The sequence below is a fragment of the Oryzias latipes genome, chromosome 3 (assembly GCF_002234675.1).
Source record: "Oryzias latipes chromosome 3, ASM223467v1".
In the NCBI taxonomy this organism is placed as follows: domain Eukaryota; kingdom Metazoa; phylum Chordata; class Actinopteri; order Beloniformes; family Adrianichthyidae; genus Oryzias; species Oryzias latipes.
The window spans coordinates 12,438,226-12,454,193 of NC_019861.2; the positions used below are offsets into that span (position 1 = coordinate 12,438,226).

The 15,968-nt window shown below is 39.0% G+C and overlaps 1 protein-coding gene across 1 annotated transcript in view; it reads right to left on the reverse strand.

Moving 5' to 3' along the window:
- LOC101169428 (E3 SUMO-protein ligase PIAS1) overlaps window positions 1-15,968 on the reverse strand; it is an 80,270-nt gene that overhangs the window by 13,827 nt on the left and 50,475 nt on the right. Inside the window, exons 3-11 of the mRNA XM_023953063.1 lie at window positions 4,910-4,994; window positions 4,685-4,823; window positions 4,472-4,606; window positions 4,293-4,398; window positions 2,747-2,820; window positions 2,332-2,492; window positions 1,938-2,074; window positions 998-1,244; window positions 269-408 (exon numbers count right to left, since the gene is read on the reverse strand). Of these exons, the coding sequence (XP_023808831.1) occupies window positions 269-408; window positions 998-1,244; window positions 1,938-2,074; window positions 2,332-2,492; window positions 2,747-2,820; window positions 4,293-4,398; window positions 4,472-4,606; window positions 4,685-4,823; window positions 4,910-4,994 (1,224 nt within the window). The remainder of the gene's footprint in view (window positions 1-268; window positions 409-997; window positions 1,245-1,937; window positions 2,075-2,331; window positions 2,493-2,746; window positions 2,821-4,292; window positions 4,399-4,471; window positions 4,607-4,684; window positions 4,824-4,909; window positions 4,995-15,968) is intronic.

Consider the following 15,968-nt stretch of genomic DNA (forward strand, 5'->3'; position numbering starts at 1 on the left):
ATGTTGGCTAAAAACAGCCTAATCCTCATCAGAAGGCCACTGGGAACGCTTTAACAATACATCAAAAGATGATCGGAGTAGAACTTTTAAGAAATCTCATTAAAAATGCCGCCTTTTAGAAAAAACAAAACAAAAAGGACAGACATATCAAATGTATAAAAACAAAAACTGATGGCTGCTAATAAAAGCTTAGAATAGGATGAAGGTGAAGTGACTTCATCTGTTTAATCAGTTGGGAATATTGTAGACTGTGATCTAGTGTCTGTACCTGACAGGTCGTTGGGGGTGTGATAGTAGGGTCTGTAGTCCTGGATGAGGGGGGGGACAGGTGGGATGTAGCTGGTGTCCATGGCTGGAATGCTGGGGGCGCGGCTCACGGGGGAAGCCTGGTGGTGCAGGTTCAGCACACTGACGACAACACACAAGAGGAAGACAAAAGAGGTAAGAGGGCTCACTTAATTCATAATGAAGCGTTTGCTTCATGTCACATCAGCCACCGAACCGCAGAGCACTTTGTCTCCTGGAATTACCTCCTAACACAAACCTCTGAACGGTAACAGGATTCATTAAACTCAAATGAAGCAGCAGATGCTTTTGGCCTTAATGAATTTTCATTTGCCAGAATCAGCAGCTGCTCGGCTTTCAGGGGAAACACGTTCAAATCTCCAGAAATGATTGTTTGTTATCTAAAAGTTAACTCATCTTTCATCCTCCCTGGTTATTTAAATCTATTTTTCCTCTTTAAATCCTCCTGGAAATATTACTGGATAAACTTTAATCTTGTGATCAGACTCGTAAGGGGGAAGGCCACATTAATCCTCGTCCTCTGGAAAGTCGCACATCTCGCTCCATGCAGATGATTCTCAGTCAGCTAAACTCATGAATCCTTTACAACCTTGCATCTGCCGGAGCACCAGAACTGAGCCTCACTTTGACATCTGGTGAAGCCAAACTTCACTTGCTGAAGTGACATCACAGTCCTGGGGGGGGGTCTCACCCTTTGTTGATGACAGGCGGTGAGGGCGGGGACAAAGAGGAACATGTTCTCTTGACAGGAGGAGGAAGCGATGGAAGTGATGGAGGAGGTGGAGGAGGTGGAGGAGGTGGAGTGTCCGCTTCTTCCTCGTCTGAAGAGCTGTCCAGTGTCAAGTCGATCACTTCCACTTTCTTGGCGTTGCTGTTGCTGCTGTGGCTGGAAGAGGAGGAGCTCAGCTGATCGGAGCCTTCAGACGTCCGGCAGGAGCCTGTGGAGGAACTCACGACTCATTCCGTGTGATCAATTTCAGCATGTTCATAAAAAATGGTTTTTTTTGGTCTTTTAATATGTTCTTGTGGCATTTTTTAATGATAGAGGATATATAAAAAGGAAATTAGGAGTAAAATTGTGTTTTTGACTATTTCTTCATTTGAATTGTGTTCAGTCAGGAGTAAAGATGCAGTTAAAGGCGAGCTCCCTGCTCCACTCTATCCTGATGCAGCCGCATGCAGCTGGCATCCGGCTCTAAACCGTACGGCTGGATAGCTCCAATATTGAACGCCATTTTGGTAATGTTAGCTTAGGGTTGTGAGGGGCTGTAAGCTAGTGGGAGAGCGCGTAAACAAAGGCATCATGGGAAACGAGCGCAGCCTTACTCCACGCCAAAGGAGAACTTCTGATGAACTCCTGGCGCTCTCTCACATGTGTGAGAGACATGTGAGGGAAACTGCAGAAACGTTGTCCCAGAAAATGACACAGGTTTCTTGATTTTGGATCAAAAGATGATTGGAGTGGGTCTTTAAAGAAAACAAAACACTAGAAAAAGCTAAGATGCTTTGGAGGATTCTCTCTGGCAGTACAATAAGACAACATTTCTTCTCTATACTTTAGCTGCAAACAGAAAACACAACAAGTGTGTGTCTCTGCTCTTCGCACACCTACTTAAAGTCTTCACACTCACCATCCAGTCCGTTGTTACAAGAAGCAGAGGACACCTCCTGCACTTCCTTCTTTGACCTCATGGGGGCCCAGCTGCCATCTTCCTTAAACTGGATCTCATCACAGTCCATGCAGCTGTTGAGGATTTCCACAAACAGCCTGCCAGCAAACAAACACAAAGACAGCTGCAAAAACATCCAGAAAAACAGCGCACAACTGAAACTCACATTTCTAATCTAAATGAAGAGAAGAGTCACAGAATTGAGTTTTTGTATTATATGCAATTCAACTGCATTAGAGGATTTCCACAAAAAAATGCAATAAAAAGGTAGGAATTTGTAATTAGAAATAAAGTAAGAAGAAGTTTATTTTCTCCCTCTTAGAAAAAGAGTCGCATTCAAAGCAGAGGGAGTTACCCATCGATGATGAGGTGCTCATAGGGCGCCTTCTTGTCACAGACTGGACACACCCAGGTGGGCTTCTTCTCATTCATCTGGATGTAGAGTGTGGCGTCAAAGCACTGCAGGTGGGAGCAAGTCAGCGCTCTGCACGGGATCATCAGCCTCATCTTCCCCAGCTGCAGGCAGCAGGAACACACAATGGGGTCAGGGCATTGACACAAACCACATCCGAGGGAGGGGGATTAAAACATGTGAGAGACATAAACAAAATAAAAGCCACATGAAAAGACACCTGACGAGGGGGAGCAGATTTAAAGATAGGCAGGAGCCACACAGATGAAGGCATCTTGAGTCAGAAAAACAAACAAAAACAAAACAAAAAAAAAAAAACAGGCTTTGACATGACTCAAGGAGCCGGGAGGATAATTACCGGGCAGAGCAGCGAGACTCGCAGGCTGGTGGTGGCGATTTCGCTGTCAGGGTCTGCAGTCAGCTTCTCTTTGACTGCAGAGGCCAAACATACATGCGCTTGAGTGACACGGCAGCAAACACACACACACACACACACCTCTGTCCAGTCGACAAACATCTTAGTTCTTCAAATTTAGCTTTACATGCAGTCTAAATCTATCCATCACACAAACTCAAGTCTTTATTAATAATCTTTAAAAATAAAGAAGTGTCAAGAGCAAACAAAGCTTTTTTCAAACTTTGTGTCACACATTTCCTGTTATTCCTTTAAAAATAGACTCTTTTAAAAAATATATTAGAGTAAACAGTTGATTTAAAATTATTTCAAAGCCACATTTGTTCTATAAAGTGACCTAATGATCATGGAGAATCTGATATCTAACTAAGGCATCCCATTATTAAGAAACATGCTTTTGCAATGAAATTTCTGCAGTTGACATTTTCTACATTCATTGAGGACAGGATCTCTGCTCACTAATAATACGATTAAAATACCATTTTTAATCATTACAATTATTTTAACATGAAAAAATCTCTAAATTCAGGTGAAAATTGTAAGCAAATATTTTAAACTCATAAGGTTTTTAAAAGCATTTTTTATTAAAAAAGACCACTCAAGTTTTTAAAACCACAATCTTTCAGTCCTCTTTGATCATTCAGTAGTTTCTGTCTTTTAGACCGAGTTTTGTTAATTTTGCAGACATCTGACATTTTATTTTTGAAGAATTTAAAATCTCATATGGAATTCAACTGTCAATTAAACTTAGCATGAAAGCATTAAATACATAAATCCAGTGTCCCCTCATTAATCGCAGCGGTTATGTTCTAAAAATAACTTGTGATTGGGGAAATCCTCTAAGCTTTGAGCCTGTTAAACCTCTCAGATAAACATTTTGACGCTTTTCTCTCGTTTTAACTCTAAAAGTTCAAACCTTCATTGAAAAAAAAGGTCCAGTATTGTGGAATCAAAACAAAGAACTGATCACGGTCAAAGATTTATGTTAATGTGTCAAACTGAAGGCATTCTGTACAGGAGACACGGCAGGAGGAGGTTGATTGACAACAGCCAATCAGGACACCGAATAAAACAGTGAGACAGAGAAAGATGAGCTGTGATTTAGCGAAGGAACACTGTAGTTCATTCAAAATCCATAAACATTTATGTAAATATAAGCTGCAACCTAACAATGTGGAACAAAACAAAAAAGATCCCAAAACGCTGAAACATTTCATAAACTAGAAGAATATGAAAACGTGTTGTTTTCACATTTTCCACTGACGTCTGAAAGATGCAGAAAAAATGTGGTGACACATAAACAATTATTTGACTCAACCCTAAATTAAAATGGGTACATATAAGTATTAATGACAATTATCTCCCCAAACTGGGAATTGATTAGATGAAGATTTGAGAAAAACGTTGAAAGTTTGATGCGAGTCTTTCTGGAACTGAGATAGAAACCTCGGCCCTGACATCATCAACAACGGGTTTAAAAAAATCTCACTGAGAGCTCTGGAGTGGTCTGGGTTTCGGATGCCTTTTGCTCGTAGTCTCTGCAGCAGGACTGTGGACGACTGCTGCTTCACCAGATAAACGGCCATGGAGTAATTCTGTGGACAGACATTTTTAGCACAAAGCAGCAACAATCAAAACACTCTTAAATGCTAGCTGGAGCCTCCTTACCCTTCCGATCTCAGACGTCCAGGACACCACAATGGTATTGGGGACTGTGGTGGACAATCTGACTAGCGAGGTAATGTTGATGGGCCGGCTAGGCCGCTTGGGCTCGACGCCGTTTTTGGTTGGAGGAAGATAGCCCTAGAATTCAGGTGTAAATGTTAAACCAAACAGATGATTGAGTTTTCCACACTTATATCATGGATCTGGGCTCCTTACAGGCAGTGTGCACGGTTTCCCGTTGACTTTCACACACAGATTGGGGGGGAAATGGTCCTCCTGAGGACAGCTGGTCTCTGACAGACAAAACCTCAACTGAACTTGGACTGAGAAATCGCATTTGGTCCCCGAGATGTCCCTTAGAGGGGAGAGACAAATGTGTGTGTGTAAAAACGTCATCCTTAGCAAGACAGCAACAGGCCACTGGCATGGAAACGCTCTTACATGGAACTGCTAATTTGCTGAACTTGTTGTGGCGTTAACGCAAAGGCAAAACACGTCTCTTGAAACCGCTGACTGTTGTCTGACGCTGCGAAGAGAAAACAAAGAGAACTGTTAAACAACGAAGAGCTTTACATATCAAAGCCGGACTATTCCAGCTTCTACCTGCACTGACATATCCTGAAAATCAAAGAGGGAAGGAATACAGTAAACAGCAGTAATGTATATATTTATATAAATATATGAGTGAACACGAGGGAATCTCACCGGCAAACATAAACATTATTAACTAAACGTGTCTTCCTCCAAGAAAGAACTCCGTGGAGTCCAGGGGAGTCAGAAGTAGACCACACAAGATGCGCTCTATTTATAGGCCCACCTCACAGGTGCTTTAAATAAGCGGCCTGCTTTAAAGACACAGACGGTTCACAAAGTCAAGCAGGTGGCCCGCTTACATCAAACTACGTTTGGACCAAAACTCTGCCTCATTCTTCGGGTTCTGTCAGTAAAAATGCAACAGGAAAGATTTCAAACGTATTCTTTTGAAAACAATGGATGAGAAAAAAGTAAAAACTGGTAATTAGGTTTGAAACTAAGGGAAGCTGTGAATAAACTGAAAATATGTAATACTATGAAAATAAGGAATTGTGTTTAGGGATGTAAAAAAGTCACTCATAAGTAGGCCTGCACAATATACCGCAAATTTATCGTTATCGCGAAATCAAGCTGTGCAATATGCATACCACAAAAGACGGCAAAAATTGCAATAAATGATTACCTTAAATGTGCTAAAACAAACTCATGGCAGCTTGAAATATTGAACAAATGAAATAAATCCCTTTATGCATTTAACCAATCAGAAGGACCCGTTTACGCTGTTGATCAATCGAATGAGCCCTTTTATGTTTGATGTTTGCCTCCTACGTCGACAAGGGTCATTTGGAGTATAATTTTTATACTGTTGCATTGACATGGAAATGATGTTTTTGTTTTTTTTGCTATTTGTTTATATACCGCAATTTATATCGTTATCGCAATATTAATAACCAATATCGCATATCGCGAGTTTTCCTCATATCGTGCAGCCCTACTCATAAGGAACGTGAGGTGTAAAAATAATCATTTGTAACTGTGCTGAAAGTTACTTTATAGGTGAAAGTGATAACTTCCAGCTCTTCTTTTTCTTTTGTTGGTCTGTTTAGTTTTAATTTGTACATCCGTACACTTGCTGGAAGTTTAAATAAATTCCAAACTGCTTAGGGCAATTTTTGGTGGTATTTTATCCAAACATTGTGTGCATAAGAATGTCTTTGGTTTCTCTGTCGCTTTGACTTTTTAGATGTTTGGTTTGCTGCAGAGTAACAACTTGCAGAAACACCTTTAGAGAACCTAAGGGTTGAAATGACTTCCAAACTGTCTTTGTTTTCTGCTGTAACCTGAGAGGTGTTGATAACGGCAGAACCGTTACAGTTAGAGGCCGTAAAGGGACTATCTAGTCAAAACAGGAGCGGACTTGTTTTTATTCAGAGCCGAGGATAGTGATGTGCAGCAAGATGCATCACGGCTTGTTTTCTTTTGGAGAATATTGCTGCTTACAGACCTTTATTTGGAATTACCACAAACTGAGAGAAAAAGAGAGCTTTATGAGCCGCTGTGGACGCAGATTAAATGTTAAAGGTTTGGTTTATGGCAGGGGTCACCAACCTTTTTGAGACCGAGGGCTATTTTATTCGCAGTAAGTGGTATGAAGGGCGCCACTAAAAACCTCCTAGCGCCCCCCCCCCAAAAAAACAAAAACAAAACACAATTTGAGGACTTCCTTTTGTGTGCCCTATTTTTATTTGCTCATTTTACACACAAAAACATGCATGAATTTTTTAGACTCGTATTACAGGGGGGTCAAAGTCAGTTGCAGAGGGGGCCTAAATCCAAAACAGTCTTTAAGTTGCAGCCACACAAGATAAATATTTATTGAACACACTAAAGCTAAACTTTTAAACCTTTAAAAACGTTAACTTAATTTTAACTTTTTAAACATAAATGTGAATAAAAACAGACAGGAATATTAATCCAGAATAATAAATATATTCTGTCAAATTATGCAAATATGAACAAACAAAGCCAGGATATAATAATAATTAGAAATAATAAATCAAATTATTCCGTTTTCTTTGCTCTTTTGTCATTTTCTTAGAGCTCAACTCCTGACATCATTTTTTAGCAATAAGTTCATTTCTGCTTGGTGTGTGATGATCTGTGTGTGCCTCTGGTCCTGTGTGTGTGTTTTTGGTCCTGTGTGTGTCTTTGTGAAATGTATCAGAGGGATTTGATTATTTAAAAAACCTGTTATTGTGAAAATCATGTTTAGGTCTCATAAAACATTAAAAACTAAATCATAGAGCTCATCACTGGGATTACTCCAAAAATATTTAGCATTTTTCTAATTTTGTGCAACACCAACATTAAAAATCCTCCAAAATCCTCAATACTTTCATAAACAAATTATTTATTGTTTATTCATGGTCTGAAAAAATGCAGCTGTTTTCCAGCCTGCATTACCTGCTGTCTTTATTTATAAGTAACTATCACCAACTAAACAACCGTAAAAACAAATTTATATGGAAAATACAGACAAGTATTGAAAATGTCCGCAATAATTAGTAAAGAATGACATTATTAAAATGAGCTGAGTCATAAGCTACCCCATGATCCAGGTGTAGCGCAATGGTCTCCATGCGACGTTTCACCTCGCAAGCTGCGCCCACTACCCCTCCCCTTCTCCTCCTCACACACACGCGCCTTTTTCTCAAAGGCGGGAACGCTGATTCGTAAGTTTCTGGCCGTTCCATACTCTGCCATATATTTCACAATAGCAGAACTAAAGTGCATCAATTACCAATAGCAAGCACTGAATCACTACCCTCTAATATCCAGGCCGGTACCATTGCGCTCAAGTCTTGATTCACTATCTTCTTACTTAGAAGCAGCTCCACTGGACATGTCTGAATCAGCTACCTGTGCCTCATGCAAAGCACAACCCCCGTTTGTCAAAAATGACACTCACATAAGTTAGCAGACAATCATATCTGTCTGTTTATTTTGAACACCCCCACCACCAGCCAAACAGAATTAACCTCAATTCTGCTCACAGCTCCCTCACTTATGGTGAGCAATTTAACACACCAAGATTCCCCACTTCCCATGAGTCAAGCTGAAGGCGGGGCTAACCCCCAGATCACCACAATATATTGATTTGCTATATGAGCAGTGCTATTTTTGGAGCATTCCCGTTAAATTATATTTAGCCTTCCAATCATTTTTTTACATTCTCGCTTTAACTGGGACAGTGATCTTTGTGTCTTTTGTGGAAATGATCTAGAAACGGTGAAATGGTTGTCTTTTCTTCGAATGTTTGCATGTAAAAAAGTTTTGGTCTTCTTTTCATAATTGGCTTAAAGCCAAAGATATCATCATTAACCCTTTAAATTGGAATATAATTAAAATTTGATTACAATTAATTGACAAAAATCTGGACTTTCTGATTAATGTACTGATTGTAATTTCAAAGCATTTTATTCATACTTGTAAATTCTTAAAGGTAAAACCTCACATTAATGGATGTCTCAACCTAATCTCTAAATCTTTACATTACATGAATCACAAGAACGCCCAGATATTGTGTAATTTATTTGATCTATTTAAACTTTTATAATAGACCCTTACTTTATTATTTTTTAAGTTATATTTGTTTTTGTTTTTTTGTCTACCTTTATCTCAGAATTGATATTGTTGTCATTGATAGACATGCCGTGGTTGTTTGTTGAATATTTGCTTCAATTAAAAAAAAAAAAAAAATTGGGGTGCATTCCCTGCGGGCGCCACAAGGGGTGCTCGCGGGCGCACTGGCGCCCGCGGGCACAGGGTTGGTGACCCCTGGTTTATGGTGTTAGTGGATAACAGGCTTTTAGGACTTTATGGTAAATGCGAAACATTACCTATTTTAATGGAAGTGCAACCTTGAATGGGTTTTTGTATAAAGTAAAAAAAAAAAAAAGAAAAAGAAGAAAACCCCAAAAAATAAACTGCAATCTTTATCAAAACATGTATATAAAAAAACAACATTTTAGATTATAATAAATAAAAAAAATGGTTCCACATTTTGACAAATATGTTGACATTTTTAATTTTAGAACTAAAACCCCAAAAATGTCACCATCATGATTACTTCATCTGTCTAAAGATCCCTTTGATCTGCTAAATTCAAAATTAAAACAACAATTTCCTCTAATTAGAACCAGAGCCACTGAAGAACAGGCTTGACGTGAATGGCTCATAATTAAAAGCTTTTTAAGTAGAAATGTAGGAAAAAACTAACCTTTGAACCCACTTCAAAATACCCTTTTGGATGAACAAGCCTGTAGATTTAAAAATGACAAAATGTAACATTATTCACAACTAACAAAAAAAATGGAATGTAATTATTTGGACTCAAATGACTTTTGGATATTTTTCTTTCATTCAGTAAAACAAAAAGCTTTTTCCCTCCACCAGACTCTCTTCAGCATCAGCTGTTTATTTGGGTTGTACCATTGACCCCATATGAGAAATGGACCGAATGAGTGTGATGTCACTCATAGGAAATGGCTTACTTGCTGCTCCAACCAAATGAAGTCCATTTAGACATCATTTTTCTGCAATACTGACGCTGCCATGTTGGAGCCAGAAATAGCCAGAAAGCAGAGGTTGGTCCAAGTTGGTCTGAGTCGCCATTTCTACGGCAACCACTCTCACCAAACAGGAGTGAGCTTGTTAGAAGTCCACACCCCTACTACTTAAAAGGGGAACACATGCTTTTACTGAGGCATTTGATTGGTCAGTTTATATAACTTACCATAAAGAAAAAATATAATGAAATATATATGTTACTCTAACAACGATAATGACTGAGTTATAGCTGTCTTCTATTTTTTTATATAGTAGTCTAAAGGATTTTGGCTTCTTGGAACCAGAAGCTACTTTCTATTATCAGTGATGAAAGTCAGGTAAGGAAAAAATCCCTGAACTTTTCTTTGAGCGATATGGCGGGCACAGTGCGAAATTTTGGAAAAATACGTGGTCTTAGATGCATTCTGCTGCATTCTGGCAGCTAGTTATTCACTTCTTTATCAAGAAACTAAGACTAATTGGAGCATCATGATTTGTCATTCAAACCCCTAGTTTGACTCTCCATTAAGGACTTGCTGGTCCCAAAAAAGAATTTGGAAAATTGCTCAAAGTAACACAATCCTACAATCTATGCTTTTCCTTAAAGCTGCAAAACATACAATTGCTAAAATATAGTAACATCAAAGCCCCAAATGGCAAAAAGAACACCAGTAACTATGATATTCTATGAAAATACCTCAGTTATTTATACATTATTTCTGCTTTAGAAATGACTGATGTACAACATCCACTTGCACTGTTTTCTCAAACTATAATTACATCAAAATATGGGATCTGCTTTAAACTTTAATTCTATAACATAATACATCAATTCTTTAACACCAATACTAAGTAATCTGGGAAATATCAAAACAAACATACAAACTAAGCTAAACATTGTAAACATTATTTTTAAGGGAGTCCGGGTCCAAACCATCAAATACTTATAATTAATGTCAACTATACTGAACTAAATCATGGTAATTAGGAAATATAAAATAAATTAGATAAAGATTCAAAATAAAAACTGAAACTCAAAACTAAAATTGAAATTATTTCAATTATGTTACGCCCCCTTGTGTGTCTAGGGGTGCTAGGGGGGGCATAACATAAAAAAGTAATGTTTTGGCTAAAAAAGTTGACTGCAACACAAAACACCAAACAAATGTCTCCATAAAATAACCAAATTTATTTACAAATAAACATCCTACAAGAACTAAAAGTGAAGCTAAAAGGCTTCAGGGTGAACCCAGGCCAAAACAACAAACAAAACCCCAACTAACTAAAATATGTAATCTTACCTGTAAATGAAAGGAAAGGGAAATCAAAGACAGAACGCTAACCTGACGTGTCTTGCGGGGCGCGCACCCCGAGTTGACGGGTGCGTGTCTTGCGGGGCGCGCACCCCGAGTTGACGGGTGCGTGTTCTGCGGGGCGCGCACCCCGAGTTTGACGGGTGCGTGTTCTGCGGGGCGCGCACCCCGGGTTTGACGGGTGCGTGTTCAGAGGGGCACGCACCCCGAGTTTGACGGGTGCGTGTTCAGAGGGGCACGCACCCGGAGTTTGACGGTCGCGTGCCCAGAGTGGTACGCGACCCAAGTTTCTGTGATGCGTTTTTGTGTGGCCGGTGGTTAGCTTTGTGTGGTGTCCTGTGTTTGTGTGCTTTGTCTAAAGGCTATCTTGAGTTTGTGTGGTGTGCTGTGAGAGCCACCACTTTCTTTGTGTGTGCTCCACTTGGGGTAAAATCTTCTTTTGAAAAGAAGTTTTATCTTGGGTAGGGGGGTGTTACGGCTGTGGCCGTATTTGGTTTTGGTTTGTTCTGTTTGTTCTGTGTTTTGTGTATTATTTCTTTATTAGAGTGGGACTTCAGTGTTTTGTGGATCTTTGTTTGTATGTCTGTGATTATTTACAGGTGTGGTGCATGAAGGTGTGGCCTCAATTTGGACCAAAGCTGGAGGAGGCAGCCTTAAATCACCCTATGGACTTCCACACTGGGGGAAGGGAGCCTTGCTGCAATAGTCTCCACTGCAGCTTGGCACTCTTCTCCATTTTGGTTTTGATTTTGATTTTGATTTCACCACTTGTTTTAGTTTGTGTTGCACTTCGTAGTTCTTTGTAGTTTTGTCTGTGCCCACTCTGTTTAGTCCTTTGGTTTATGATTTTGTTTAAGTGAAGCTGTAGGGGTGAACCGCCATTTTGTTTAGTACATGTTTTCTCCTGGTTTTGTTAGGTTAGGGAGGTTAGCGTTCTGTCTTTGATTTCCCTTTCCTTTCATTTACAGGTAAGATTACATATTTTAGTTAGTTGGGGTTTTGTTTGTTGTTTTGGCCTGGGTTCACCCTGAAGCCTTTTAGCTTCACTTTTAGTTCTTGTAGGATGTTTATTTGTAAATAAATTTGGTTATTTTATGGAGACATTCGTTTGGTGTTTTGTGTTGCAGTTAACTTGGTAGCCAAACCTTTACTTTTTTTATGTTATGCCCCCCTAGCACCCCTAGACACACAAGGGGGCGTAACAGTGGTTTTGAGATTATTTTACACAAAAAAGTATTTGACCTACACTACCTTAAAAATCTATTTTTTCCAGCCAAGACCACTTCAATTTGTTTTTTATCGTCTTCTCACAACTAAGGTCGTGACCACGCTCAATATTGACGATGCCTGCCATTATTTTAACACAAATTTGATCGCAAACTCTTCAGATGTGTTTGTGAAAGTTTAGCGTGGGTCCGCCAGTTTTGGTCTCTAGGGAAGCAAGTCACGCTGACCACGTGGTGCAGACAGAGCCAATCAGACCCATCGACGCATCCGAAAGCAACTAAAACGTCCCGTCATTGGTCAATTAGGCCGGGAAGACGAGAGATGGCCACGACCATAGAGGAAGCGATCTGCGGAGAAATATAGAAAATAAAGCTAAAAGTAGCTGATTTCAGACCATTTTTTAATCCGGAATGCGATTTGTCCGTAGAGATCAGGTCTTTATTTCCCGGAAAGTACGTTCGGTTTGCTCAAAAACCCGGATTTCCGGGAATTCCCGGAAGACTTTCATCACTGTATTATTTGGAAACTGAGGAGGGTGGGGACACTCACTCCACTTCTAATATACAGTCAATGGGCTACATGTTTTCAACAGGTACACTACTTAAACTTTTGTCTATTTAAAGGAACTTTTTGTAAAAAGGATGTTGGAAAAGAGAAATTTTCCTGTGCACGGTTACAGAACCTTTGGTTTGCTGTTTAATAATCAGCAAATCTGAATTCCCTTCATTGTTCCAGTGACGTCCTTGTGTCCTGTCTCTACAGGAATCGTAATGATTGTATGTCTCTGCTCCTATACGTCCTCAAGCTTAAAACTGTTTACTGCAGAACAAAACCAAGAGCGAGTGTGCTTTCAAACAACAGTCCTCCTTCTCTATGGGCACACAGGCTATAAATAGACAGTGCTCTTCCGCCCTCCCACTTTCCCTCTAAAAATCCCTCTCGCTATGGTAGTGGAATTGGTAGATTTGTTGCTGGTGTTTGATTGGGGAGGACATGAAAGGGACTGATGGGAGCTTTGATTGCACTAAAAATCTCACCCCAAAGTGGCTTCTTTAGGATTCAAGTTATAGCTGGGAATTTGGGGGATTTTTTTGTTTATCTAAAATTATAGGATCCTGCATTCATGCTCGTAAGTGTTTAAGCAGGATTTGTCACATGTGTGTTGCATTAACAAAGCTAAGCTGTTGTCAAGTTTTACACTTCCCTTTAAGGAGTTTGACTGTTTCTTTCTGATTCTCTGTTTTTTTTTTTTTTAAATAGATGAGAAAGTCAGATTTAGCTTGTAAACATGATCCACCATCAGAATTTGTTTAACTTTACTCAAAATAAACACCGGAAACAAGGAGAAACTGTTAACACAAGCCGTTCCAAAAGCAACAAAATCTGCCTGACAGCTGTTCTAAAGATCAGTAATCGAGCAAGCTGGATTCCCCGTTTACATAAAGAACCACTTGAATAATGAAATACCCTGATGAAAAGCTGTGAAGCAACAGCTGGCTTCAAAAAGTCTCCGGGGTGGTATCTTATTTTTTACATGACCAGCAAAGCCATTTTCAACACCAGCGTTTACTTTGGGCTGATGGTTACGCTAAAGTGGCACTTTGGTGTGGTCCATTTGTCTTTGAGAAATACAAACTGTGAGGAGTTTTAAAGTAGACAAACTTCAGGATCAATCACAGATGGCTTTGTGATCAGTTTTCCATAAGCCCCCATCCCTGCTGCTGTTGACGGGTAGCCCACATAACTCAGTGGGGCAGAAGCTCGGTGGCAGATCAATATTTAACCTGACAGTCAAACCAGCAGAGCTCAGATCAGATGGTCCACTATAGTGTATCTATAATAAGAGTCTCTAAGTAAAAACACATTTATTGACAGAAACAGGAAAAAATGTAACATTTATTAATATTGCTTTAATTTATATTTATACTTTGAGTTTTATTCATGTGTCCTTTTATGTTTCATCAGTTAGGTGAAAGGGTTGAGAGCAAATTGCATTTATAATTGTGTTAAGCCTGAAAAGCCTTTCGCGTTACTGTTGTATGAAAAGTGCTTTATAAATAAAGTTTGATTTATCTCATCTTGACTTAGACCAACGGGAAGTCAGGTAAAAAGTTTTTGATAAAGGGAAGATGAGATCAAAGTATATTTTTAATCATCCCTAGTATGAGCGTGTTTTTAAATTTGTATGAACATTTTTGAACTACAGTATTTTTCACAGTACAAGTCATGGCTAAAGGTGCGACTTATATGTGATTTAAAAAAAAAACAGCAACAACCGCTAGAGGGCACTGTAGGCGTGTGTATCAGTACTTGCTACTGAAAGCAAGACAGGAGAAGAAGCAGCGCTCACTCTTACGCCGAATTATTCCACGTGACACAGAGGATGAAGTATCAAATGGATTTAGTCATTTAATGTGATATAAAGCGTTCTGAAACCTTGTTAGCATGTTCTTCATTCTATGGTTTTCATATGTGGTGCTAAAATACTAAATTCCCCCAATGTTTCATGAAGCTAAATAAGCATCAATGCCTGCAGATGTTCAGTCTGTTATTGTTATCTACTCCATTATTATGGTTTTCCTTTCAAGATAAAATGTATGTTCTTGGTCCTTTATGTTGTTAAAGAAATTTCTTCCGCGCCGATGTGTAGGTACCTTTATAGTTCAAGAAATATGGTACATGCCACAACTTTACCAAAAAAAAAAATCTGGTTACAAAATATTAGAGTTTAAAATTTAAAGATGTAGTATTATGATGGACAAACCTGATCTTTACATTAGGATAACTAGGTAAGTTCCAGTATTAGCCAGGCTTTCTGTCTCACTTATTTTTTGGAAAGATCAGTGTTTAAGGACATCCCACCCTGTGGAGATAGCCAAGATCCCTCTTTGAGGGATCTGAAGTAACTGGATTGTCTGATTAGATATCTGAAAGTGGCTCCATTAATAAAAGTTATTAAGATCCCATCCACAATCTGAAAATGAATTTGTGAGAAAAGAGAAGCCTTGTCAGGGCAGAATTCAGACAAAAACCTAGATCTGGAGGCATACATTCACTCAGGCCACCCCCAGTATGAGACAGCATGCATTTGCTCACACTACAACTGTTCTGGACAATCCTCAATTTTTAAACATTTTCTGTTGCTGCTCCAAATAGCAGATCTTTGTCAGTTTAAACTACTTTATGAGCAGTGCTATGCTAATGATTCTGTTACAGAAGCCAAGCACAGAAAAGAGGTAGTTCCACATCACATTTTTAACATGCAATATTACAATTTCCTTCACCCACATGATGTATGACAAGGACCCATCAAATTGCATGTATAAATGATATGTGCATCTACATTTATCCTACATAATGCTTCTTTAATTCCCTTGAAAGGACAACTATTAGGCTGTTGTTTAAAATACTGAAAATGTTTTATTTTGAAAAGTGTTTTGCAAATATTTCTCTGTGTTTTGTCACATCACCAAATAGAATTGTTTCCAATTAACAGAGAACACATTTCCGCGTTTGTGTTATTAATATCTGGGCTCTGTGTTTGCTGATTCAAGGACAATAATATTGCTGCAGCGTCATTCAACAATAATCTCTCATATTGCATGTTTTCCTCAAACTGTGCATCCCAAGACATTTAGATGTTTCTGGAACTCAATGACATTCTTCAGGATTCAACACGTTTTGAAAATGACATCATATCACAAATCCTACAATTGTTAAAAGTCATTAAGAAGCGGTTATTTAACACAAAAACGTGCAGTTTATGACCTTCATGCTATGGACATTCATGCTGGGTTGGTGTGTTGTGCTTTATATTG